We start from the raw sequence: 27,274 nt of genomic DNA, 5'->3' as shown, positions 1-27,274 counted from the left end.
ACATGCCATGGTACGGATGACAGATCTCTGCCCAATCAATCATTCTTGCTTTCTATTCACAAACACTCCATGAATTAGAGAACATCTAACATTATCTTGGAATCTGATCAGGCCTCCTTTTGTTGCAACCACTCTTTTTTAAGGTTACGTTGACTCTGCAATTAACACTGCAGCATATGTACCAACCAAAAGCAAGTAAATAGATGCCCATAAGGCACTACAATACTATGATTAAACTGATTCTAATTCCCAAGCGAGCTTGTTTAAAGCTACACTGAACAGGGTACACATACCCTTCACCACAGATACAAAAGGCAAATATTTAAGCTCAAGTGATATATGCAAGCATCCTTCATTGTCAAGATCCAGGAATTGAATGCACCTTCCAGGTTCAACTAACCTCCAGACAATTTAAATTTTCTTTCTCTCTGCCCCAACACAATCCAATTCTTCTTCCTCTGTGCAAGTGTGGTTACTCACCTGTTGGCTGGGAAACTGGCAAAGGACTGATGTGATGTTGCTGGCATACTGGGCCATCTCCTTCTTGATGGACTTCTCCACATTGGGTGGTATTCGTCCAGAAACACTGGTCATGATGTCCTGAAGTTCCAGAAGAGGCAAAGATGGATCTCTCAGTGTCTTCATGAGCCGCTCAACCCAGCCTTTCACCTAGAGACAAGTTGGTATATAGACAAGGATGAGGAAAGAATAAGCAGTAAGAAGGGGAAAAGGAAAGGAAGTTCAGTGAGGTCTTCTTTAATACAGTTGCTCATGCAACCAGTCTGGAGACTAGAAGACACAGTTGTGGTAGATGCCAAAGCTATTGGTGAAGGGTGGCACAGCAACTGGCTCAGAGTCATCCACCTTCTTCCTTGCTTTCTCCAGGACTTCTACTACAGCTGGCTATGCACACAGCTCACACCTTCAAGGCTGCAGGCACAAGCAGTAAAGATCGAATTCAACTCCTTGTCTTTGGCTGTTTTCGGTGTCACAGGTGGGACTCTCCCATTTTACTCCCTGCTGAGGCTGGTTATGAGAAAATCCAAGAAAGAAAACTAACACCAGCTGGTACTAGCAGGATAGTTTAACCTCCAGCCCTGATTCTTGGACCTCTGGCTTTGACGTGCAAATTGGTTGCCCTTATCCTGTACAGGAAGAGTTTTTGCTTTCCCTCTGACACAACAAGTAACCAGTACCTTGCTGCTGAAGTAGGGCTCTGGCAGGCAGTATCCATTCATCACATTGACCAGGTTATCTAGGACATAATGGAAAACGCGATGGAGTTTCTCGCCTCGAAGTGCTGTGCTCTGGATCTGCGGCAAGGCACCAGTGTGCAGCTCAGCCTAGAAATACAAACACTACAGTGTCACCAACCCTCCTACACGGCACTGGCAAGAAGAATCCCACTCCTTTCCTCTAGTTTTTACTTTTGAATGGAGACTCAGATTTAATCTGGGGGAATTCAGGGTAGAAAATGCAAGCGAGTGAGTGGGAGAGAGACAGAGAGAAACATGCCTTTTACTTGAAGGCAGATTACTTTCCACCACCACCAGCTACACCGCAGCCTACCACACCTAATGAAATATCTGTTTGCCTTTCACCTTAAAGAGATCTATGTCTTAGCCTTTTTTTTTTTCCTCCCCTCTCCAGATTTGCTACAATAATTTCCACAGTGGCTGCCACATTTTTATCTGGGATATCTATTCCTATCCTCCATGAAAGTATCACTTAAAGAAGAATCCATGACAAAAAAGTCATAGAAGTTAAAAAAAAAAAAAAAAAAAAAAAAAAAAAAAAAAAAAAAAAAAAAAAAAAAAAAAAAAAAAAAAAAAAAAAAAAAAAAAAAAAAAAACCAACACACACACACACACACACTGGAATAAAACAGAGAAAGATCTGGCTAACTGCCAACTGCCAATATCCTACGTAGGGAGTCATGCACCCATAACAGTACTAAGGTAAGACAGGAACAAGAGTGGTACGCAAGCTCAGTCTATCAGTCAGTCATAGATAGAGACATCCTTGCAGTCTCCCTCTGAAACAAACAAGTGATAAAGCAACAATTCCAGCATGAGACACAAATCTGAAATTGGTTCAACAGTTTGGACCATCTTAAACCACTCTCAGCATCACTATCCTATTAAAAACACAACACACAGTCCTTCTTGCAACATCTTACCTGCTGAACCCTGCTGGGATCATCCAGCTGGAGCTTGGCAATGACACAGCCTGGATCCAGCACTGCTCCAGGGCGTTTGACATAATGGATGCAGCCGGATTCTCCTGCTGTTAGTGTCATCACCATCTTCATCACCTGCAACAAGGAAAACAGGTTACACCTGCAGCTTCTGTGTTCCCCAGATGGGTCTAGTTTTATGAGTTAGCAGCTGATAGCATACCATAGACCTTGATGAGCACCTAGATGAGCACCTTTTGCAGTCAGGCTTCCTCACAGGCTTAAAAGTACACATTTATGCTGGGAATGAAACCCCAAACACTAAAGCAAACAGCAGAACAAATTACTAGGCCACAACWTTAGCACTGCAGGAAGCCATCCTCAGGAATGTCACCTGTTCCATACTGTTTGGACATACAGGTGCACATGAAGGTCCCACATTCAACACAATCAATAAAGCAGATACAATTACTGCTGCAACTGCTGCACTCTAAGGGCTAGAAACAGGAGAGCCACTCACAAAAAATATAGCAACACACTAGCTTTTAATGGAGGTAATTTGGTTTACCTTCTAGAGGTCACAGATCTCTGACTCCTGTTCACAAACAGGGATGCTTCCTTAGTTCAAAGATGGAAGCTCTTGCCTTTGGAGGAAAAGGTTTGGGTTTGGGGGGAGGCAGTCTAGTTTTACCATTGCCGTAGCATACAGCACAACTGGGAACGCTGTAACTGAGTAGGTGGTTCCTACTTAGCCACGGCTCTGTTACAGCATAAAAGCATTTATGTAGGATATCTGGATCTCTGGTTTGGTATTTTTCTCTTACACACTCCGATTTAATTGCCCTCTGCCAACACACCCTCCTCTCCCTCAAATCTGTTTTGAGCCTTGCATGTCTACACAACCCCTCACAGTTTCCTCACAGCGTTGTAGGAATTGCTCATCCTCCTCCTCCTCTAAAAGTTAAGTAATTTGCAAGTGAGGAGTGACACTTACTTTCAGCTTAACTCATCTGATCAACCTCATAAACAATCAAATAGTCAGAGAAATCTTAATCTGTTACTTAATCCTTGCATGTAACTCTGCTTCTGAGTCTCTGCTAGTGCCAAGCCATGGCCTACAGATAGAAGGTCTTTTTCACCATAGCTGGAAGACAYAGTACACATAGATCACGCTCTTCTTTGCTATCTCTTGCAGTAAGATGGTCACCATAATCCCACTGCTGAGAAGTTTTGCTTATCACTTGCTACTGTTGTTAATTAGTTGCTCCAATTTCAGCTGTTAAGTCATTTTTCTTCCCCCACCCAATCATTCTGATTGCTGATTCCTGATTAGTCCAGGTAAAAAAGAACCTAACATTTAGAAAGGAAATACTGTGAATTATTCTACCCCCTCAATTCCCAGTTTCAAAACATTTCAACTTTTCTTCCTCCCCAGCTTTGTTCCTGGGCAGATTCAGCATCGGCTGCCAACTCAGTCCTTTGAGACTCTCTTACCTCTATTTCTGCAAAGCATTGGCCTGAGAACACATGTCCCCCATCCTCCACAACATACTGAATAAGCTTCCCAGCTGAAGGTGAGCGCAGTATAGATGGATCATTCTCCTTTTCAAACACACAGGTCTTGTTACCTATAGTGATGCGGTACCTAGGAAAGAACAATAGAAGTCAGTAAAACAAAATTCCTCATGGAGAGCATGGGAAGGGGAAATCCATTCTCTTGCCCTATTCTACTTCAAAATAAAAACACTACAACCAGCTCTTCTGAGCTGAATGGTATGGACCCACATATGAAATTTCAGATTAATCATATCAAAACACACACACACAGATGCATGCACACACACACACACACAAAATGCATTCATAGAACTGCCCACCTCATGCAAAATCCTCACGTTTGCAGAGCAAAACTGAAAAGAACAAAACATACCCATGCAGTAAACTAAGAGGTTGAGATTTTATAGCATCTTCCAACAAAAAGTTACCAAAGCTCTTCTCGAGCTCCTGACCAGATTTGCCACATTTGGCACGGAAAACAACCAGCAGAGGGTGCAAAGTGATTTATATTCCAGTARCTGTAGATTTACTGACATTAAGGCTATGATTCCTGCAGGGAATATTGATGGAACAGTAAATCTTGTATCTTGTTTCTAGGTAAGATATAAAGTTTCAAGGATTTTAAAGATTTTTAAGATTTTTAAAAGTTGGAAAATATCCAAAAGGAATGTTTAGGAACAGCTGTGCCTACATTGGGCAGGAAAGGACTCGAAGTCCTTTCTTAACCCATTCACATTGCTAGTACAGCTAGACCTCAGACTAGTCACTAGTCCAGCGCCACTCAATGCCACTTACTTTCCTGAATGGGTTAGTACTCATATTGGTCATCATTTTGTAGAAATGCAACATACCATATAAGGATCCACAGGCGTGAGTTTGTATCTGAACACAGGCTCATTCATCCTGTATTTTAGTTAGGTTATGATATCGTTATGTTCTGATGGCACATTTAAAAGTGATCTAAAAAGATATCTACCATCCTAGACTCCCTTGGAAAAGTCAATTCCATATATAAGTATCTAAACCAGAAAACATTTTAACGTTTCAAGCCATGAAATTTTGCATAAAAGTTTGCAACTTGCCTTAGTCTGTTAGGATGAAACTGCCTTGGGCTTTTCAAGATTTACTCTTTAAAAGAATTCTTGATATTAAAACATATTTAAGACTTATCCACCAACCTCAGTAAATATCAACTGTGGTTTTCACTTTCACACATTTCCTGTCTTCAAATCAAGCACTCAGCATCCCATAAGCAGTAATGAAACCTCAGAAGACCAAGCACTCCAACAATATCTTTCCAACTGCCCAGCTTAGGGTCATAGAAGCAACAATGACTTCTCACATTTTCACAGAAACTGTAAGTCAGTCCAAAGACCACAGCCAAGAGAAATGGGAATCTAGACTGCAGTCTACCTAAGAAACCTGAAAATCAGTCTGACCAGCTGAACAGTCAACAGAACACTACGAATCTTTTACAGGTGAACAGATACAATCCAAAATGGCACTTTTAGAGAGCCAGAAGGAGAATATGAATTAACCATTGGTTCAGAACTTTCTTCTGGCACCACCAGCGTTTGTTCTTCAGATGAACGCAACTTCTCCCTTCAAACCTATCTGTAATGATACATCTAGTAACCTTTTCCTAGGAGGGAATTCTTTTCCCAGRTGATCTTTAGGAACCATAAGGTTACAAGTACATTTTGGCATATATTTAAGTGTTAAACAGTCTTTTCAGGCTGCTACCTGTCCACTTCTTCTTTCATGTAGGTAGTATAGCTGCTGCCGTCATAAGATAAGAGAAGTCCTCCATCACTCAGTCGGTGCACATCAACTTCCACACAGGAGCTGTTCATGATGACCACATAGGAATTGGGAGACTGCCGGGTCACCTGCAGATCCACAAGAATGAGAGGCATCATATAAAAGAAACATGATACTGATACTACCTTGGCTGTCATAACATGCAGATAGTTCTCCAAGCCTTGCAACAGTAACAACAAAAAGGATAAGAAATAAGCCATTTGTTTTCAACTTGGATTGAAAAACAATGTTTAAAAAAAACTKGGGATCACAAAACCAAGTATTTAGTAGTCCAGAGATGCCAGAACTAAGATTGTCCATGAACCTCAATTAAGTCCTCTCATATTTACGCATTAATAGTACTGGTTTGATTACACAGTCATATACTGCTTCTTCACCCAGATCTGGATACAAGTCACAGTTGTGTACTAAATAGAGTGCTCATTTCTGAATTCCTGCATCATCATCTGCAGCAGTAAAAAAAAATGCAGAATGAAGGGAATCACATGAAAAGAGAGAGACATTGTCTCACAGAGAAAGCAGCTAAAGTTCTCCCTGAAGAAATGCATCCTATCATAGTCTCTGACACAGAGCTCCCACCTGAAGTTGGATTAAGTCACATAAAGCGTTTAGAGGTGTTTATTGCCTCTCTATTCCTTGTCAAAGGGATGCCAAGATAAAGTGGAATCTGACATGCAGAAGTGCAGAGAACTTATAGCTGCAAAAAATAGTATATGATCATGCCATTGAAACTTCAGCACAATAAGTTTGCTTAAGGGAAGACAATTGAGACTGCACAAGCAATATTAAGCCTAATATTTCCTAACTTCTGTATGCGTGATTTTTTTCAGCCATTAAGTAGTATTTCTAGCATTGCTTTTTGCATGTAGCAATGAAAAGTTAAACTAAAAGGAAAAATTGTTACAAATTCTATCATGTTGATGACATTGGGCTAGATCAGCCAACATGGCAGATTCACACATTCAGAAGCATCAACAGAAAATTTTAGGCAATTAACAGGCAGGAATCTTTCTATAATACAGTATTTTTTTTAACCACCTACAGAGTAGGTACCCCTGAAAAATTAAAACATTTACAGAGATGCACAGAGATGTGACAATACAAAGAAGTGATGGGGTATCATCTTAAGTGAAATTGTAGCTAGATTTCTCAACTCCATGAACACAGAGAAAAACTCTGCACAGAGTTTAATTCCATTAATTACATCTATTACAAAGATTAAGCCAGAGAAGCACACAAACAAGCATTTCCAAGTAGCAGTGGCAAGAGGATGGGCTTCCACACTATACTTCATACCTTCAGCACATACTTCCGTCCTTCATAGATGAGTTCCACATCCACAGTATTTAGCAGGGTATGAGCAGGCAGGACTTGGCCCCTAGAAGAGAAATAGAGAACAAAACTTGTTTTCCAAAAGCTACAAAATGGCCATCAGGGGCCGGAGGAGGTTCAAAGATGCGTGCAAGAATATGGAAAACACGAGCAGAGAAATGTAGTGGGCCAATAAACCATCTCTCCTTAGGAGAAGTAYGTACCTCTCCTAACCAAATAATGAAATTACCACTTTGATAAAGCCAGCCTATCTGTCTCCATCCACATAGACTTGCTCTCCCCTTTCATACTCACCCACTTTCCCCCTATAGATGATTCTGCAAAAGAATATCACAGCCCAAGTTACAGAATTTGTTGCATGAATTAACACAGCGATAAATCATCTTTTCTATCTTCAACCCCATTTACCATATGGCATTAGCCACAGGACATTCAGAGGAAGAGCTCAGTTAAGAATGAACTTGCCTGGATCATACCAGGTTTAGCCTAACTGAATATTAAAACAGTTTTCTTACAATGCCTGCTATAGTTTAAAACCAACAGGAATCAAAGAGGGTTTCCTTAGTACTAGTGGAAAACATGCATTTTGGAAAATTATGTCAAGTCTGGCAGATTACACTCATCTTCAAAACACGAAGAACACAATACATGGTGACTCAAGACTCCCTAATGTTGCCCTGGCAGCAGAGACAGAGAACAAAGTTCACATTTCTGGGTCGTTTCTCGGAGTTTCTGTCAAAATTGCCAGTGACCAAACCAATCTGTGCAAACGGCAGGGGATATTTTGGGGACATGCACAGATATCTGCCAGTTTTCTTGAGCCACTAGCTAAACAGCTTCCTGGGGTTAGAGAACAGCCAGCAAACACTGGCCAGCTCTCTATGTTCCTGGATTGTGCTGTACTTGAACAGAACTTGGAAACCAAAATCAGATTACCATCTGCTTGTCAGCCACCTGACAGACCAGCTTGCAATTTTACCTTTCCAAAGAGTGTAGGAAGTTGGAGACACTGTTTCGGAAGCTCACATCAGCCACATGSAGAGCCCCACACACCACTCCTAGGATGGTATCTGGCCTTTCCGCCTAGAAAGAGTACATAACAGGGAAGATTTTTTKGAACCACAGGAAGTTCCGCCTGAACATGAGGGARAATTTCTTCCCTGTGAGAGTGAGGGAGCGCTGGAAYAGGTGGCCCAGAGAGGTTGTGGAGTCTCCTTCTCTGGAGATCTTCAAGGCCCGCCTGGATGCAACTCTAACATGCTCTAGGTGACCCTGCTGAGCAAGAAGGTTGCTAGATGGACTTTTTGCATCTAGAGGACTAGATGATCTCCAGAGGTCCCTTCCAACCTTACTGATTCTATGATTCTATGAAAATATTATTCATCCTCATACACAACTATATCTCCAGCTTCAGTCCATTACAGACATCCACTTGAAGAATCAGTCTCAGCTCTGTTTCTGGTTCAAGGCAGACCATCTTTAAAGCTGATTGTTGTATCATTCATGCAAACACTATACAGAAACAATCACCTCTATAATTGCTTAAAATAAACACACTATTTTTTTTTTCTTCCAGGATCAAATCCTGAGGCTCCACATGCAGTTTGGGACAGATGATGGTGAAATGTAAGACAAAAATACTAGCCTCAATTCTCATTTACATTTAAGAGGCTTTTACAGCCAGTTTTAAGACCACTTTCCCCTGACAAAATGATGACTAGAGATTTTTCATATAATAAGAATCAAGTCCAGTGATAATGTTCCTTTCCAAATGATAAGGGGAAATTAACCACTCCTAAATCCTTGTCCTCTAGCAACCAACAAGCACCAAGCTTTCCTCCCCACCTACTCAATCTCTCCAGTTTGTAATCTTGTAAAGCAAGAAGTTGCACCTGCACTTTCTCAGCAATGAGCCGATCCAACCAGCCAGTGTCRATGCGGTTTTGCTGGAAGCTTTCTGTTTCCAATAGTTTAATCAAGTACTCAACAGTGGTTCGGAAGTCCCCTCGGATGGACAGCTCCTTCAAAGCCACCACCATGTTTCTGAAAGACAGAAAGATATTTGTCTCATACTAACAGCAACATGGAACCTACTAAGTTCAGATAGTTCTCCATGAGGTAAATCCCTCTAGAAAAAACAGTATGAAGGTAATAATAGAAGAGCATACACACTGGAGCAAGATCCTATATAACTTGCTTAGGAAGAGTACTGGTTTCTTTCAATCTGCTCCTGGGATGAACCAAAAAAAGCCAGTACCAGCTACAAGATCAGGAGTTCCCACTATTATTAACATCTAAGTACCTAYCGCATGCATACACAGATGCAAATATAACAAAGACAGACATAGTCTCCATCCCATTCAGCACACAGTAAAGGAAAAGTTCTGCATGAAGAAAGATACAGACAACAGGCAAGACAGTCCTGTCTTATGATCTGATGCTACAACATTCCATGCCATATGAGGACAGCTCAGTGGTTTACAAGGAAGTGGCATATCAAGGTATCAATGTTCTTTCCTATTAGAAGTCTTTCACATGAAAGTTTTCAAAGAGGGATTTCAACACAAGGGTAGCTTTATTAAATTCAAGCAACAGACAAACAAGGCAGTGATGAAAGTGAAAAGAAAAAAATAAATGAAAGTTAAAAAGAAAAATTAAAGGTAGAAAGGTAGGTGGCAACACACTGGTACTGCTTAGGCAAGACAGAATGAGAAGCCTGGCCATGGCACGGCAARCAAGGTGGAGAGGGAGACTCCTCTTAAAACTCTTAGAATATGGAGTCTGGTTTTATCCATGGCACTTTGGACCAAAGAGGAACAAAGCAAGCAGCTTCCAAAGTTCTAGCACTTTTCTGACTACTTACGAGATGGCTTCTTCTCGATTCTCTCCCCAAGAAAAGCAGTGACCAAACTGAGAATCAGCAAATTCATGAAGCCCTCCTGCAGCAGCAACACTGAAATAGCCCCAGACATTCTTATTGCTGCGAAAATTCAATTCTTGGACTGTACCAGAACTGGGCTTAAATCCCTGTAAAGACAGACAGACACTGCTATACATCTTAAGGGAAAAGTAAATAATCTAGAATTAGAGAAGTAATTGGAGTTGTGAAAGCTAAAYCACCTCTTTGTGCTGCAACATGATATAGATTAGCTAAATTCAGACTGAACTTGTACTGAGTTGGAGACATCCAAGGAAAAGCTCTGTACTGCAGGAGATAATGCAAGGTGTTCAGTGCCAAAGCATCAGCGTGGATCTTGGAAATACAACAATATATGAATTGTTGTAGTTGAGAAACTATAGGGAACTGAAATCCTTAGCTTTTATGAGTTCAGTAATGTCTTAGCAATTAATCATGACAGTGGGTATGGGGAACAATCAGTTCGCAACAGAACGAATTTATAATTCTATGGCATAGTTGTGTGCTACTACATCCTGAGAAGGTGGAGAAGTAAAGGAATACTGGTCATAAAGACACTGTATGATACTCCTGTGTCAGAGCATCTGCTTCTCGTCTCTAACTACAGTCTACAGAACAGCCAAGTAAGTGAGATAAGGGAGGAAGCTTAAATTTGCTGCCAAACTTTTCAGAATGGGCAACAGGAATTGAACCCAGGAGTAAGACTYGAGATTATCAGAACGTAGTCAGGAATTACAGAATTTAAAACACTTACCTCATCGGGATTCTCACTGGTGATACGTGCTGCAATGACATGGCCACGTGGACAGGGAACATGAGCCGAATTCTCAAAATCAACAGGTACATCTCCCCATGGAGAAACACCATACATCATTCGGATATCCTTGATCCTGTGGAGGGGAATCCCCATGGCAATCTAGGAAAAAAAAAGTATTAACCACTGTTAGCTAAGTTGCTCTTCTCACAGAAAACAGATCCCCCTTGAAGGATTAATTCCACTAGTTCCCCTAGAAGCTGATGCTGCAATTCTAGTCTCGCTAATAAGCACACCGGTTTTATGTGAGCTTTTTCCACTGACACATCTTGGAACATTCATATTACTCAGGTCAGTTGAACTGAGTGTAATATTCATATCGAGCCCTTCTGCTATTATTTTCCATTGTTTGATTGTAAGATTYCAGAGAACGCCAACTAGTGTTAGGTCAGCTGAGGTGGGCATGCATTAAACCTGTTAAAAATATACTGAGGTCTTAGTGAGACAGAAGGCCCTGAAGTGGTGGTAGGAGACCTGTATGGAATTTCACAACCACAAATTGCAAAATTTGCAGAACTGGCTGCTAACTGTATCCTTATGGGATAAAATCCCAATTGTTCTGTTCATTATCTGGGACTTAAAAAAAAAAAAAAAAAAAAAAAAAGCCTACAGTTCAGAAAGTTTAGCTCAGTCATTTGCTTCAGCAGACTACTAGCCAGACACCAATGGGATTCTCACTTAAAAGACAGACCAAACTGTTTACAATATCAATGTACCCTTCTATGAGATTCTATCTAGCAACTGCAACGTGGAAGAACACTGCCCAAAGAGGAAAAAATCCAATCAGTTACAAAACTCTGGATGCTTGGCAGACACAGATACAGAGCTACTGGAATAATCTGATGAGATCACACTCAGTTCAAAGCCACATAGCTGCCTGACAAAACAAAGATGATCTTGCTCCTCCTGTGTGCTGAAATAAGGCAACCATGGTCTTGACTGATAGTAATTGGACTGGGAATCTCTAGAGTAAGGTAAGTCATGATATGGTTGCCAGGCAGAGGGAGCTGTATGCCAGAGAACTTATGGCCTGAAAACATCTCACTGTTCAAGCTTACGAGCTCCTAAGGGATCACATGCTCTTCAAGCCTGCAGGCGTTAAAAGTTGCTCATTATTGAATGGTAACGTCTTTTGAAATGTCTTAGGTGGTAGAGCTGAAAAAGCTGCTACTTTCAATTCAAAGCAAATTACTCAAAAGGTTTAGCAAGAAAACAATTTCACCATTCATGAGATTTCTGCTAAGTCAGCATAGTAAATTCAGCCACAGCCGCATAAAGCTGACAAATTGCACTATGGAAATGCAAGCAGCTACTTTTTCCATGCAATGCCCAGCAGGACAAGGCCTACCATAATTTAGAATTTTTCTTATGGAGACTCTGATGCAACCTGGTTCCTGTGAACTCTGTGCTTTGAGGACAGTGAAGAGGAATCTGCAATAGAGTCTGTAGGGCACTAGACTCAATTTGATGGCATTTCTTGGTCTCCGCACTGCACAGACATCTTGCAGTTTCAAGAAAGGCAGGGTTATCATGGGCAGAAATTCAAAATAAGAAAGGGGAAAGTATAAGTTAGGTTAGTATTGCTACCAGATTCAAACACTCCTGCAACTAACTGTTTGCCAAGAGCGGCCTACAAGACATTCCAACATTCTGCTTCCTTTACTGTCAACCCAATAAACTTCCAAATGTGAACACAAAGAAAAAGAAAGAATAGGAGAAAAAAAGCAAGAGACTAAGAATGGGATGGTTAAGGAAAAAGTAGGGGATAGGGCAACAGAAAAGCACCTATAGCCCCCAACCAGACCAAACAGTAAGACTGAGAAGTAGAGAGGAGAGGAGAGGACCAAGTTATTCAATCTTAAATGGAAAAGGTTGCAGGCGGAAGGAGATGAAACGGTAGCAAACAGYGAGTTTGAGGGGAGACATAAGGGACAGTTGGAACCATAGCACATACAAACACTTTCTACAGAGTGATRAAAGACTTTTTTAAAAAAATTTTAGGATCAGAACAGCAACAAAAAAGAACTGCTGGTTCATATAAAGTATGATCATCACTCACTGTGACGATCTCCCCTTGAACAAGGCAAAAATCAAGATATATCTAATAAAGTACCTAATTAGGTACAAATCCTATGTTGCAGAAAGATTAAGGGACAGGAACCTCAGCCAGAAAGAGGAAGCATCTGCTATGCATGAGAGGTTGGAAAGGTTGAAGTAGTTGCCTTGGAAGTCAAGAACAGCAAATCAAAACTGAAAAGACCAAAGTCACTCTCCTGAACTTAAAGCAACTGGTAAACTTGCTGAAAATATAAAGTTTGCTCTTTTTTCCCCACTCTTTGCCATTGGAAACTCTGGGAATAGATCATTCTCCCTTGGAGGCACTGGAGTGGGCAATACACTGCTCAAACCTGGCAGAGCATTTGATTGCTCTGCTAGTCTCAGAAGCCAACTCCTTTGACAAAAGAATTCCAGAGATTAAAGTTGAACTACTCATGGCCAAAGCTTGTTGAGACAGGCTTTTTACATAAAACCTTCTCCCAAACTCAGTTTTCCTGCCCCCTATTTTATTTCTCTAGTGCTTGTCTTCACAATCCCTTTTAAGTAAGGCTCTCCCTGAATGATCTAGGRGGAACAACTGGAGAAGAATCTCTTCGCCTTTCAAATCAGAAAGAGTCACGTGGTAGAACTGCAACTTAGTGAAACGGTCATAATGGAAGTGCAGAATATTTTGGAACACAGGCTTTGCTCCAGCCACAGAAAATTAATCTACAGCTGGGAAATACCTGAACAGACCTTTTAGTTGTTGGGTTTTTTTTGTGGAGGAGGAAGTATGGAGGAGTTATACCAACAGACACAAAGATGTATCACCTATCTGCATATTCAATAGAACTCTCTAATAYTCTCTATACATCCTCTCCCCTATCAGTACCTACATCTAGTCATCTGCATAATGCTAACACATGATCTGGTTCTAACACTGAACCCTGGCAGTGACTCAGACAAGAGTCCAGCCCCCTCTTCTACTAAGGCTTCAGCAGAACAGGTTTTTCATGCTCAGACCTCTACAATATCCCACATTTTGTGTGCCTCTGAAAGCCTCCAGAAGTACAGGCTCTGGGTCTTGACTCACCTGGAGCTGTGCTGCAGGCAGATTAACATCAGCTACCATCTCCGTGCAGGGGTGCTCCACTTGCAGTCGAGGATTCAACTCCAGAAAGTAGAAACTGCCATCTTGGCTGTACAGGTATTCCACAGTGCCTGCACTCACATATCCCACCATTTTGGCAAGCTTCACTGCACACTAGGATACAGGACAAGACTATTTGAATTCTAGGTCGCATGGTCAGTTGCCTACACTCTATTCATCCACCCTACCCACTTCAGACTTTTTCACTGGCATTTTGAAGCAGCCAAAAAGTTGCAACAGGCACAAGGAGAACTGCTTGAAGAAAAGCACACGGCAGGAGTTTTGGTTTTCATATTATTTCATTTATACTACAGAGAGCAAGGTTTGAAATAAATATTTACAATGCTCAGCATTAGAAAATTTATAAACTCCTGTAGGTTGCTGCACATATGACTATACACACTTAAAACACAGCTCCCTCCTGTTTTTAAAGTGCAAGCATTTTTGAACAAAGCTCTACAGTTGTTTGTCAGCACATGGTGGACTGAATCAATTTTGGAAATGTCAGCATTTGCCCCTGCATAAAGTAATTTAACAAACAATCCCATATTGCTCTTTCAAAAGATTCAGTAATACAAAATTAGTGGCAACATTAAAAAAAAAAAAAAAAAAAAAAAAATGTTTCTGGAATGTCACAAAGTCAAGCAAGCTCTCAGAACCACTTTTACCTGCTCCATGTGCTCAAATACCACGGAAGTCGCAATAGAAGCAGGGGCTTCCTCAATAATCTTCTGGTGCCTGCGCTGCACAGAGCAATCCCGGCCGAAGAGCGAGATGGCATTGCCATACTGATCCGCCAGAATCTGCACCTCCAAATGACGGGACTGTTTGGCTAGTCTCATTACAAAGATCGGTGAACCTGGAACTTCAGCTTGCACCTAGAGCAAAGACAGTAAGATGCAAACCAAATTCCTCTCCCATTCTGACATTAGCCTAAAATCCTTTCCTCAGCCATCTTTCTGGAAAAAAACGTTAGAACAGTAAACCACTAGGGCAGTCTTGCCTGTACTACCAAATGTGTCACACTCTCAGAAAAGTCTCTGTAGACTGAAAATATCAGTCTACGGACAGACAAAGTGATCAATGTGCTCAAAAACATCCAAGGCATTACAAAGCTGAGGGCTGCTACCGAGCTACAGCTGCAAGCCCATCCCCTCTTTCTTTTAAATTCTACTCCCAGGAAACAACATTGAAAGCTACAAATTACAAATCTAGGCAAGCTTTATGTGAGCTTTATGCTAAGGGAGAAAGAAACATAGCAAGAACTTTCCGAAAACAATCTATTCCAAAAACATTTTACAGATCTGTGACATACTAATAAAACTGTTTTTCTCCTTAGGTAATTTAGAGATCATTAAGAAATGACAAATGTATGGCAGCTTGTAAGAGAACCTCAGTATCATTTGCTCTAGGATGGAGATCAGATTAGAGCACAGAACAAAGGGAAAACAAATTCAGAAGGGCTAATGCAGCCCATGCTACCTCGCACACACAAACTCAACAGAACTGCAATACTATTACCTCATATAAATGGACAGATTTTTTTCGGGGGGGGGGAAGAGGGGGGAAAGGGAATAACCATTTTAGCTGCAGTCACCCACACTCATTTTCCAAAGAATGAGCATCCCTAATATTTACCATAGACCATTATAATTACCTGCAGTTTCTATTATCTCAGATTTCCTAAATAATCCATAAACTAAAGAAGCTCATGTTTCAGCCACATTGCAAATGCCCACAGTTACTGGGAGGGGGAGCCAGAATTTGGTTTTATTCAGCATCTCCCATGATGTTTTGACATTTCACAACTGTTTTAGATATGAAAACATACTGAAATCCTAGCAAAATATCCATATTTCAGAGTAGATGGGCAGATTCTGACACACAATATACTCCTTTTCAATTCCTTACTGCTTTCCATACAGTGCTCTCAGATCCACTCTGAACATGTAAAACAACAAAATACAAATGAACAGGGAAAATTACCTGTCTAAATAGGTTGGGGAAGTCATCTGCATTGTTAACTTTCCTAATTCCTTTTCCTCCTCCTCCTTCAGAGGCTTTGATCATGACAGGGTARCCAACCTCCTCAGCAGCCTGACCAAAAGCAGCAAAAAACATGGTATGTAACAAGAAGTTCACAGAAACAAGCTGAAGAGATCATCATTTCCCTGCTGATTCATGTCTTCCGCCTCCTCTGACTTTTTCTATTTAGCAACCTAAGCATATATGGGATAGAGACCAAATAGCCCAGCTTGAGAGGGTTCCTCTAGTTGGAAAATATCAGGGAACATTTGCTGCCACTGTCATCATTTTTTGACTATGGAAAACTCTAACCTCTTGAAGCAATCACCAAATCTTTCATCAGTACCTCACRTGCTCCAAATTTATAAACCCATAGAAAAGCTTTGGGATAACACAGAAAATGATAAAGCTGGAAAACACGACCAAATCATACATCCCTTCCCCTCTTCATAAAGAAAAATTATCATCTCCTGCATTGTGTCAGGAATATTTCTTACTCTATTCCTCAAAGAAATTTAGAAGAAAAAAAAATCAAGAAAAGATAAATGCAAGTGTGAGGTCATAAGTCTTCACCAAAAACATCTTTTTCCTGCATTGAGCAAGAAACAGAAGAGAGCCCTTACTGAAGTACAATTCTGTTCCCTTTCGTTTTTTTTCTCCTAATTCTCACCTACACCTGCATGCAGGCTGGTGATATGTGAAAGATAACTTTCAAGTTTCTAAGACTCAATTCTGTGAGGCAGACAGTCTAACCCTAGAACGCACTCCCTTCAGAAGTTTATTAAGTGTCTAGCTCTCTTGAAGCATACAAGCAGCAGGATCTTAAATAGTTCTCAAGTTCTGGCCACCTACCCGCAGTCCATCATCTACGTCTTTAACGTAACCTTTTTCATATAGTTCCTGAGGAACATTCAAGATACGCTTCTGAAGATCGTTTTCCTGCCAGTCCACTCGAAGACCTGAAATACAAGCAGTATCTTCTAGCTCACTCTGCTGCCAGGCACAATGAGAACTCACATGTCAGACACCAGTGAAACAAAGAAATCTTAATTCTATAAAGAACTAGTCTGGAAGTATTTACAAAAGAGAATGYGGGATGTAAACAGATAGTCTCTTTTCTGGAATCAGATATTTTCATCTGGAAACCAATAGCTATATCCTCCTTTATTTATCCTGTACAATTCTGAGACAAAAGTTGTTTTTTTACAGTCTTTTGAAACTGAACAGAGCTTCTGCAGAARCAGATTACTGGCTGTATGCTCCAGACCTAGATGTTGTATGCTAAAAAAGTAGAGAATACAGAAATACCAGATATTGCTGCTGTACAGTTAGACTAAAAGCATGATAATGGCATGTAAATCTTGCCTGACATATCTATATATATTTTAGTCACTATATCTAAGCTTTGGATAATAGAAGTTTAAATCTGTAAAGCGATGGCACACATCCAACAGGAGACTTTTATTGTGCACAGATGCTTCCTAAACTTTAGGTTTGTTAAAGAAAAATAAAGGTTATAATGATCTTTATATAAAGAAGAATTTCATTCTTACCACTGCCACTCCAAGGAAGAGTTGGGATGCCTGCAGTCTGAGCCACTATTGATGAAGCAATTTTATCTCCTAAAGCCCACATTGCTTGGCTTGGAGGACCTGCAAAGAGCAAAAACTACTCACGAGAGAGACTCGAGCTATCAAATTCCAGGGAACTGCCAACAGGTTTGGATTCCATGGAAGAGGGATAAATAATYACACTTAGAAGGGCTGCTACATGCCACACTCCAACTAGTATAACTCACTACTTCTGAACTGAATTTACATCAGCCAGGAAATTAACACCAGATAAACTAGATTGCTTTTTGACCAAGACAGAAGAAAAGGCAGTTGAACACTGCACCAATGCAGCTGCAGGCACCTTACAGTAGCTTCTATGACTGTTAACTGCCCAGCTCGTTGAAGGGTAGGCTTGGCATACTCAAAGCCCAAGCACCAGCAGCTGTCCATACATTCTTCCTCAAGCTGTGTCTTCTCTCAAAAAGAGGACAGGAGCTAGTAACAGGGATTAAGTGCATGCATCATATTCTACTGAAATAATAATTCAATGTCCTGATTTAACTAGAAATTTGGCTTGTATGAGACTGTACCATATGACTGGTAAGAGATTTAAAGTGCAACTAAAATGCAACTTTTAAATTCACCTCTCTTCAGAAATCCAGAATACTTTTGCAGCTACAGGTCAAGTCATTAGAGAAAAATATCTACCGGAAGTCAGAACGTGATACAACTGTCCCCCAAGCCGAAGACTATGTTCAAACGTTTATCACAGGACAATCTTTAGTTTGAAACACAGCACAGGTCCACAACCTTACCCCAGTTTTCAAAACCATGTACATCAGAAGATGAGGCTTATTGTATCGCATGACTGCAGCCTTGGGTTAACTAAACCACAAGCTTCATATACTGCCCATTTCAATCTCCACTCTTTCAATAACCCTCTTTAAATTAACCAAAAGGATGTTCAGCTTTTAAAACAATCAGCTTTAACACAAATCTCTCCTAATCTTATCTCTCACAATATTCAAAGATATGTTGGAGAACCTGCCATTCCTCCCAAAGAAGGGCTATTTTACAGCATACATCCAAACCTTATCCATGCATACTCTCCATGAAAAGATRTACCATCATTTAGAAGAAACTGTGGAAAACACTACTACAGAAAACAAGCATGTCTAAACACTGGCAACATCTAGATTAGACTTTGTTCATGCCTCTTTCCTAACAGAAGCTAGTGAAATGCTCTACAGCATTTATTTACAACCCTTACGGAAAAGAATCGTGGGAACAGGATGTCCACACTTGTTTTCCAGTCCCAGGCCTTTACTGAGAAATCCTATACAATATTTTGGGTCTATTCTAACATAGTTTTGTTAGCCTCAATTAACAGAAACAGACTACCTCAGCACGCAGCATGTTCTATCCCTCTGAGTACTGAAAGAACATATCACCAATCTTGCACTCGTAAACTACGTAACATGGCTCTGTTTCAGATTCTCAATTTTCTATCCAAGCCACTTATTTTAAGATAAGGACTCAGCTGCATTAGGTGTAAGGTCAGAAGTAAGTAATCTTACCCATGAAAGCAATCCCGTTTTTGTGGAGTAGTTCTGGTAGTTTAGGATTCTCAGAGGCATGGCCCCAGCCAGCCCATACAGCCTGCAGAAGAACATAACATAATTCACTCCTTGTTATGGTAAAACAAGCAAGAAATATAAAGCATATAGATAACGCCAAGTCTTTCTTTTCCCCACTGAACAGAAACAGCCTCATAACATTCATAAGCCAGACCAGCCTCCTGTATTACATGGTATGCTTAGTTCAGTGGGCCAGAGTACTGCATCTTGCAGACAGGTGCTCAAAGACAACTACTAAAGTAAGTTCCTGAAAAGGAGTTAAGTGCAGGGAAGTGATGAATACCCTTCTACCTCCTGCAAATATTCACACTGGGAAATCTGCTATATCCTAATATTTATTGCCTTTTGGCGCTAGTATAGGTTTGTGAGGTCCATTTCTTTGATCTCTCTTTTTCCCCAAGATACAGCTCCTTATTTAAGGAGAGAGGACTGCTTAGTGTTACCTCTTGATTTGAAAACTATCTTTGGTACTTTTCACCTGCACTGGAATCCGTTTAGCAATATCAAGAATGAGTTCCACATTTGCATAGTTGTTGTTGTTTGGCCCTCCTGGAACTGGGACGTAGTGATCTGCCATTTTAATGTACTCTGAAAACACAAAGRAGATCACATTTAGACTGTAAATCTACTTAATGGTACCTAGTCTAGAACTCTCTAAATCTACACTATGAGCAAATCCTAAAGTTTGTATCTAGTTTTCCATCTCCTTTCATTGAAAAATTCACGCCAGTGGTCCAAAAATATTTGTTACATAATTAAATATCTAAAGCATAGAATTAACCTTTTGTCCTGAAAGCACTTTATAGAAATATTTGTCCTTACATTATTCAAACATTCCTGAAAAGTAGTTCAGGTTTATCTCTCATTTTAAAAATGTTTTTCTTTCATCATCCTCTTTTAGCCAAGGTCACACTGACAGTCAGAACAACACCCAAGAAACACACTTGCCAGCTCTCCATTCAAATTGGGGATCACAGTCCTCACATTCCTGCCTGATAACCAGGCTGCTGTAAATCCAGAAGAGCATTTAGCCAGAAAATTRCTATTCACAGCAAACAAAAACATCTAACCTAAATTTGCCTTAGATACTGAGTGTTAATCAAAACTATTTATCTGAAAAGCCTACTAAACTAAGTACTTTCCGAAGTATATGAATGCTTATGGATTGTAAGCAAGTATGCAGAATCAAACCTAGAAATATAAATTTAAGACTATTTAAGATGAAAATGATCCAATCAGATCTGGAAAAGGTTTTGAATTAATAGCTAATACAAGATTATCTGCCTGGTGCTTTGCACGCCTTTCAAATTAAAGTGTTAAATCATGGCGGTACATGGTACCATTGAATGGTACATGGCACGACAGAATGACACACAGTGTACCGGACACGCAGACAACTTCTTGCATCCATGTGTGCACACAGCTCTGTGCAAGCAGACGGTCATGCATCTTTGCTAGTCTTTACAATTCACCTGCATTTGCTTTCAGATCCTCAGGAGTCACCATGACAACAAATCTGATTGCCCGCTCATTTCGAAACATCTCATAGGACCAGCGTCGGATGGATCTCATGCATTTCACTGCTGCAATCCCATTATTTGCTATCAGGACCTGAAGATATTAGAAGCAAGGAAGAAAGCCTAAATGACACAAAACACTGAACAGCAATGATTTTTTTTCCCTCTGTGAACTCTTTCATTGACTCTTTTCATTGTGGTTTCCTTAGTCAACTTTCAGTTCAACAAGAGCATTCTATGCCCCATCAATCAGTTCAGAAATCAGCTCTTGCTTGGCCATAACGACTTTAACATATTACGCTTTGTTTTGATTAAAGAGCAGAAGGGAACACTTGAAGAATATAATGAGCAGCCATACCTTTCCATACCTGAAATGAGTACCTGCCAACACATAAAAAGAGACTTCATCTGTTAAATGATTATAGTCTTGAAATATATTYTTTAGTTTTGTCCAGTCTATTTTATGTTTATAAATCCTCCTGTATCAGCAGAAGTGCTCTAGCTCACTCAGATTTTTTTCTCATCACACCAAGCTAAAATGTGAGGTTTATCTACCACATTTACAATAAAATGAAAAGAGATGATTACGAGCAGAACTACAACTTTCAAGTTCAGGAACGTTAATATTTTTTTTATTTGTAATGTAGAGCCTTGTACTGCAAGGAAGCCATAGCTCAAGGGAAGGGAACAAGAATGCAATATGATACAGTCAGAAACATCAGTAGCTTACCTTTTCAATAACTTTATTCCCTCCAAAACGAGTAACAAACTCTGCTGGAGAAGCCACAGTGAAATCCCGCTGTAGGTCAACTTTCTTCCTGTCCCGGCCTTGTTTTACAAGATGTAAACCAGACATACTGGGCCTAAGGAAACGTGGAGGAAACAGAAAAGAGCAACTTGGCTGACTCCAAAGCAGATGTACATGACTAGAGCACCATATGTGAAAATTCTGTAAACTTCCCCTTGACTGTGCTGCCCACCAAAACAAGTAGGATTATTCCCTGACTCCAGCCCACTATGGCCTTCTCCTTAGCTTTCAGAGGGATGATTTTGTTTTGTCTAACTATCTTTCAGTTATCTCAGCCTGAGTAAAAATCAGGGGAAATCCTGGTTATGTTTTATATACAAAGAAGTAAAAATGTGTTCACTGCACATTACTGTCCCACATCGAACAATTGAGCTAACAACACCTCATCACATTGCTTTCAATTCATCTAGAAAAACTGAGAAACGACAACATTTTCTGGATTTGGTATGACAATCTACTAAGATAAGACTCTACAAGGAAAATCTATTTGAGAATCACAGCAAATAAGTCTCCAGTTGTAAATGAAAGATCCTACTACTTCTGTTTACTCAAAAGCATTTTCCATGGATTTTTTCATTATCTGGTCTTTAATAACAATATCACTTCTTCAGAAGCTCTCACAGCTAGAGGATGGATTCATCAAGTTACAGCAAAAGCCAACTGCGTGCTCTGCCACTGTCTACCCGCGTGGAAATGGGACTTTCCTGGACTACTTCAGAAGTAACACACGGACAAATCAGCCCTTGCTTCTGCAASTAATACCAGACTTGATCTGCTAACACTTACAAAGCTGGAATGTGAGAGAATACAGAGAGATCTACTCTTTGCATCATGTGTCTACTGTAGCGCAGCTTGATGGGGACAATAAAAATAGTTGCTTTTTATTTTAAAGCCACTGAAACTTTACCTTTTAGGTCACCGTGTTGCTTACCAGTTTTTGTTTTTATTGCAACTAGCATGCTTTCCTTAACAGGTTCTTTTCTACAAACACATTGATGCAAAATCCTTCCTTCTAAACCCTTCTGTAGGAGAACAGACATTACTAATGACTATTAGGAAGGTGTTAAGAATTACTTAATGTTTTGTACAGGTGCATACCCTAACAGGGTCAGTGTCATGTGAGCAGCTGTGTAACTAGCTGTGTCTGTCCCCACTAGCCACTTGTGACCTGCAACCACTTGAAACAGTCATAACCTCTGGCCTGGTCAGCTGCTGAAGGGCTGATACTGTTGAGCAACTCCACTGGGAAATGCAATTAGATGGGCAGAAAATGAGCAGAATTGCCAGGGCAGGAAGGGAAATGAACCCAAGGACAAATCACATGCATCGTCTAGAGATCTGCTTCCGAATACAGTCAGGAAGTCAAGGTAGCCCAAGAGCTGCGTCTGCTAAGTTTACTGACCTGTAAGGAGGTTTGGAGCACCCTGGCTTGAACAAGGTATTTGAAAACAGCCTGAGAAGAAACACACAAACTCCCCTTCAAGTTTCCCTCATAAATAGCCTGCAGATATAATAAAAATTTATCTAGCTGGAATGCAGATCCTCTTTAACTGTTCAGCACAAGCAYAGTTAATGCCACAAACCAGTACTTTGGCTAAACATCTTGCTAGCACAGAAGCCCTGAATGAACTGTAGCTAGTATTTAAGTTAAAAACAGACTCTTCTCTTGCTAGCCTTTCCAGTGTTAGTAATTATGGTACTAATAAGACTATGCTGTACTTTGCAGGACACATTAATACACAGGATCTCGATTCAAATCGACCAACACAACATACTTGAAAAGATACATGCCAAATCTTGGTACAAACAACCACGAATTGTACTGGAAAGGAAAGGTGATCTTTCAGGTAAGTAAAGATCAGTATCCAGATCTGACTCTAAARACATGTTTATCTACCATACACAGCAGGAAGTGAATATTCCCTTCCCCTTCTCTTTTGTGTATGCCATCTACTTTGGCTGTAAAGTCCCACTGAAGTAGGACTCTGACTTTTGTGAAGACTTCCATAAGTCTTCACAGTCTTCCAGACTCTCCCAGTAAGAAAGCATAGCTGCAGCATTTGAAATTCAGATCCAATATTCTGCATTAACACATCAATCTATCTCACACATGTAAGATAGTACCATGACAAGTGATCTTGCTGGTGAAAAGCTCTAAGTAATGACAGTCTTCCAAGGAACAGAAATTTTGAGTGAAAACCTGTTCCAAGCACAGTCAGAGASACCTTAAAAGCCATCCACAAAGCCAAGAGTGAGAGAAATAAAGATAACAGACAGAAGAAACAATAGTAAATGGTGATTTTCAAAAAATGCCGTAAATAAGCCAGATGGATGCACATTTCCCAATGACATTCTATGACATTTAAAAGGAAAAGAATGTCTGCACCAGGTCAGACCAAAGTATATCCAGCCTAGTAACTTGTCCCAGAGAATGCTGCTAGCTGACGTCCAGAAAAGAGCACAAGAACAAATTACATGTGTGGAGGGGTACTTCCCCTCTATACTTTCCCTTCTTCCAGGTAACTGCACTGCACAGAGGCAGTATCACACTTAATTTTCGCCCGTATCAGCAAGAGTTTACTAACTGCTATTTGAAAATCCCAGTCCAGAAATTTAAGCATGGGGCCAACAAAGAAGGAGAGAAAAAGACATAGCTGAGGTTTAAGCTCTACTAAATCCATATCTTTCAAAAGAGGGTGAAATTCCATAGTATGGCAAAGAAGAAGCACTGTCCAACAGATAAATGAGACAGGTCAATTATTATACGCTTACTGAGAGCAACCTCAGTAAAAACAGAAAAATATAAAAATCTTGGGGTCAGAATCTGTGGCTATGGGTGAATACGAACTATCCTGCCAACTTCAACTTACTACACAATACTGCTACACATTAAGTGACAACAAAATCCGACCATGCAAACAAAGCAACAGAACTGCATCATGCAGAATGAAGTACAAGTACTTGTTTATAAGCAAATGGAGTTCAGTTTAATTTGTGATTGGAAGTATACCAAGAACATTAAGTTTATTTACTAATAATTACAGGCTGCACATTATAATCGAGAGTTTTTTTTTTTTTCAGGGTAAAATGAGGAAGAAGCAGGGCAGCAAGGAAGCAAACACTGAGCTCTAAGAACAGGATAAATGCTGAGCTAGTAACAGCTATCCCTACTATTTACCAGGTCACAAATGCAGTTAGGTACCAACTTTCTAAATGCTGATCTATCCTTACATTTCAGARGTTAAGATTTGTGCAGAAACTCAAACACTTTTTAGCACTTATTTTCCAACTACAGTGCAGTCCAGCACCTTTCTCAGAGACTGCATGCACAGATACCTTATACAGATATCTTCCTGAAATCTTTCCAGTTAAGGTAAAATTAACATGGAAAAATATCAACATAGATTTCCAGTACATACATAGATTTCCCAATTACCTCAGTCCAAGACAGATGCTGCTATCAGTAGACAATCATATCAGGAATTCTTACCTTTGCAGCATGTGATATCTCATTTCCTGACTCTCATCTGCAGAATCCTCCATGCTGTCTCAGTATAGGAATTACCAGATTTTATTTTTGCTTACAGCTCGTCTGTTGTAGCTGTTGCTATTTTTTTTTCTCCCCAATGCTGCAGCTTAAAATCCAGCAGGAGAAAACTGCAAAGAGCCTCCTGCATTCATAGGGCTTTCCTTGAAGCAGTGGCACTTCCCTGATTGCTTCAATCTTTTAACCTTTGTCCCTTGCTTTCCACCACCCGCTCTCTCAGCCACTCTTTTTTCCTGTGACGCAGCATGTGCACTCAGAGAGGGTAGGAGATTCTCTGTTCTGCATTCAGAGGAAAGCAGCTGATCAGGAAAGAGAGAAAATGATCTATAGGTTATATAATCAGGCTTAACACACAGGTCTGCTGCTGCAGCCTGCATGCTGCACAGTGGCTTTGCACAGCAATAGTGAGCCCCAGTTCATTCTCCCCACAGCAGGGTCACGCAGGGAAGCGGAGCTTGCGCAGCCTCCCCGCCAGCTGCAGAGTCCATCTGCGCGCACAGCAACTCTGCTCCGCTGGACACTGAACTGCACAGGGAACCGGCAAGCACCTCCTCAGCAGCTAGCTTTGCTCAGAGGGCAATTAGCCCAAAGAATTCAATCACCTTAAAAGATCAGATTTCACRGGGGCTGGGAGGTGAAAAGGAAAGTATTCCAGAACTGAAGTGAGGAAAGTCAGAYACACAGTCTGTGCAGCCACAGAGTACAGCGGTGATCCAGACACGAGACAACAGACCATGCTGGAGCCCAACCTGGAAGCTCGGACACCCCAGACAAGTCACTTACATTCTCTCTGCCTCACTTTCTCTATCTATAACATGGAGAATGAGATCATCAAGTGTTGTAAGGATAAACAGTCTCATAGACAAAGACACTCTAGCATTGCAGGGTCCATACCGCCACTGGAGACAGGAAGAATGKTTACTCAATATTAACTACATACAAAAAGCTACATTGCAAATGCTGGGTAGGGGAGGAAGGTTGAGCGAGGGCAATGAGTGCAGCAATAGAATAATGAACCTTATTCAAACCTGGATCAAAACCAGACACAGCAACTGAATTACATTTCAAAGTTTCACAACATTTAGATCTGTCCTAGCATAGGGCCATATGCAGGCAGCACAGCCCTTACCTGTTGCATGCACATTCCAAGGGTCTGAGCCACACCTATACAGGCATCCAAGGATCACTCAAAAAATGAGCATGCACCCAGAGGAGAAAGTCACATTAATATGATGACAGTAAGCAACCCAGAGCCCTGAAGAGCAAGGTGAGGTCACTGCAGCAGACAGGGAACTAAGAATAGTCAGATGTGATAAGCAGCTAACAACAAAATGCCGTGTGTCTGATAAAGTGCAGGGACACAGTTCTGTGTGGATCCAATTTCTTCAAGTGTTGTCAGAAGAAGGGTAAAGGGGAACAGCGACACACTGTGGCAGGGAAGAAGAAAGTCCCAGTGGAAAAAGCTCTCCTGACCAGAAAACACACAAGAGATACCTGGAGAAAGAACAGAGTGTAAAGGAGCAACCCCTTCCAAGTCCAAACAGATGGAGAACTTCAGTCCCTACTACAGACACACACAGGCACAAAACATACAGCATCTTGTCCCATTGTGGCTGACATGGTGGAAGGCCACAGAAGAGAAGCCACAGCTTACCACACATCACACACTGGACCTGCATCAACATCGTGCTGTTGTATAACAGCTCTTGTACAGGAATCAGTGACCAGGAGTGTCAGATGGAAGAGATACAATGCAGTATTCCTGCTCCCCTCTCTACTGGGAGCAGTCTGGGACACAGTCAAAAAGCAGATGGCAGCAATCAGGCTCTAGTTACCCCAAGAAGTAAAGCTGAGAAGAGTGAAAGGACTGTCAACTTTGGAGAACGACAGACTGACAGGACACTGAACGGCAGTTTTCAAATACAGGAAAAGAGGATAGGAACAACTTTTAAATTCATGCCCACTGTAAATGGAAAATAATGGAGTTAAACTGTATCAGGGAGAATATGTTCGAAGAACGTTTTAGTCACACTGACAATTAAAGCAGTGGACAAAGTGGTTGTCTAGGGCGCTTGTAGAACATTCATTATTAAAGGTTTTACAGCCAGGCTGGCACAGCCTCTGATCAAGACTGGTGTACCATACAGGTGACCCTATCTTGAGGGCAAAAGGACAGCCCAGATGACTCTTGGGATCCCATCCAGCTCTATACTTTCCTTTTGTTTTCAGATATAAAACAACAACAACAAAAACCCAACAGGCTGTACTGAGGCACATTATATATCTGCCTGGTAACTAAATGCCTCCTCATTTGTCAGCCTTTGTTTCCTCTTTGACTGAAGAATTGTCCCGACTGCCCATCTAGGAAGTATGTCAGAAATTT

General features: G+C 40.8%; 1 protein-coding gene across 7 annotated transcripts in view; it reads right to left on the bottom strand.

The window, feature by feature from the left end:
• Window positions 1-27,274, bottom strand: part of ACACA (acetyl-CoA carboxylase alpha) — a 152,326-nt gene that overhangs the window by 102,170 nt on the left and 22,882 nt on the right. For all 7 annotated transcript variants that reach the window (XM_085302905.1, XM_085302912.1, XM_085302907.1 and 4 more), the window contains 19 exons: window positions 21,267-21,399; window positions 20,492-20,630; window positions 19,498-19,607; window positions 18,960-19,041; window positions 17,383-17,481; window positions 16,682-16,788; window positions 15,791-15,901; window positions 14,473-14,682; window positions 13,748-13,918; window positions 10,558-10,719; window positions 9,750-9,913; window positions 8,779-8,929; window positions 7,866-7,969; window positions 6,851-6,932; window positions 5,477-5,622; window positions 3,671-3,821; window positions 2,180-2,314; window positions 1,197-1,343; window positions 481-669 (listed from right to left, as the gene is read on the bottom strand). In XM_085302905.1, coding sequence (XP_085159031.1) covers window positions 481-669; window positions 1,197-1,343; window positions 2,180-2,314; window positions 3,671-3,821; window positions 5,477-5,622; window positions 6,851-6,932; window positions 7,866-7,969; window positions 8,779-8,929; window positions 9,750-9,913; window positions 10,558-10,719; window positions 13,748-13,918; window positions 14,473-14,682; window positions 15,791-15,901; window positions 16,682-16,788; window positions 17,383-17,481; window positions 18,960-19,041; window positions 19,498-19,607; window positions 20,492-20,630; window positions 21,267-21,399 — 2,593 coding nt within the window. The remainder of the gene's footprint in view (window positions 1-480; window positions 670-1,196; window positions 1,344-2,179; window positions 2,315-3,670; window positions 3,822-5,476; window positions 5,623-6,850; window positions 6,933-7,865; window positions 7,970-8,778; window positions 8,930-9,749; window positions 9,914-10,557; window positions 10,720-13,747; window positions 13,919-14,472; window positions 14,683-15,790; window positions 15,902-16,681; window positions 16,789-17,382; window positions 17,482-18,959; window positions 19,042-19,497; window positions 19,608-20,491; window positions 20,631-21,266; window positions 21,400-27,274) is intronic.

The sequence above is a fragment of the Rhea americana genome, unplaced genomic scaffold (genome assembly GCF_003343005.1).
Source record: "Rhea americana isolate MKP2758 unplaced genomic scaffold, rheAme1 scaffold_194, whole genome shotgun sequence".
Classification (NCBI taxonomy): domain Eukaryota; kingdom Metazoa; phylum Chordata; class Aves; order Rheiformes; family Rheidae; genus Rhea; species Rhea americana.
This window is presented reverse-complemented; position numbering and strand designations above follow the sequence as displayed.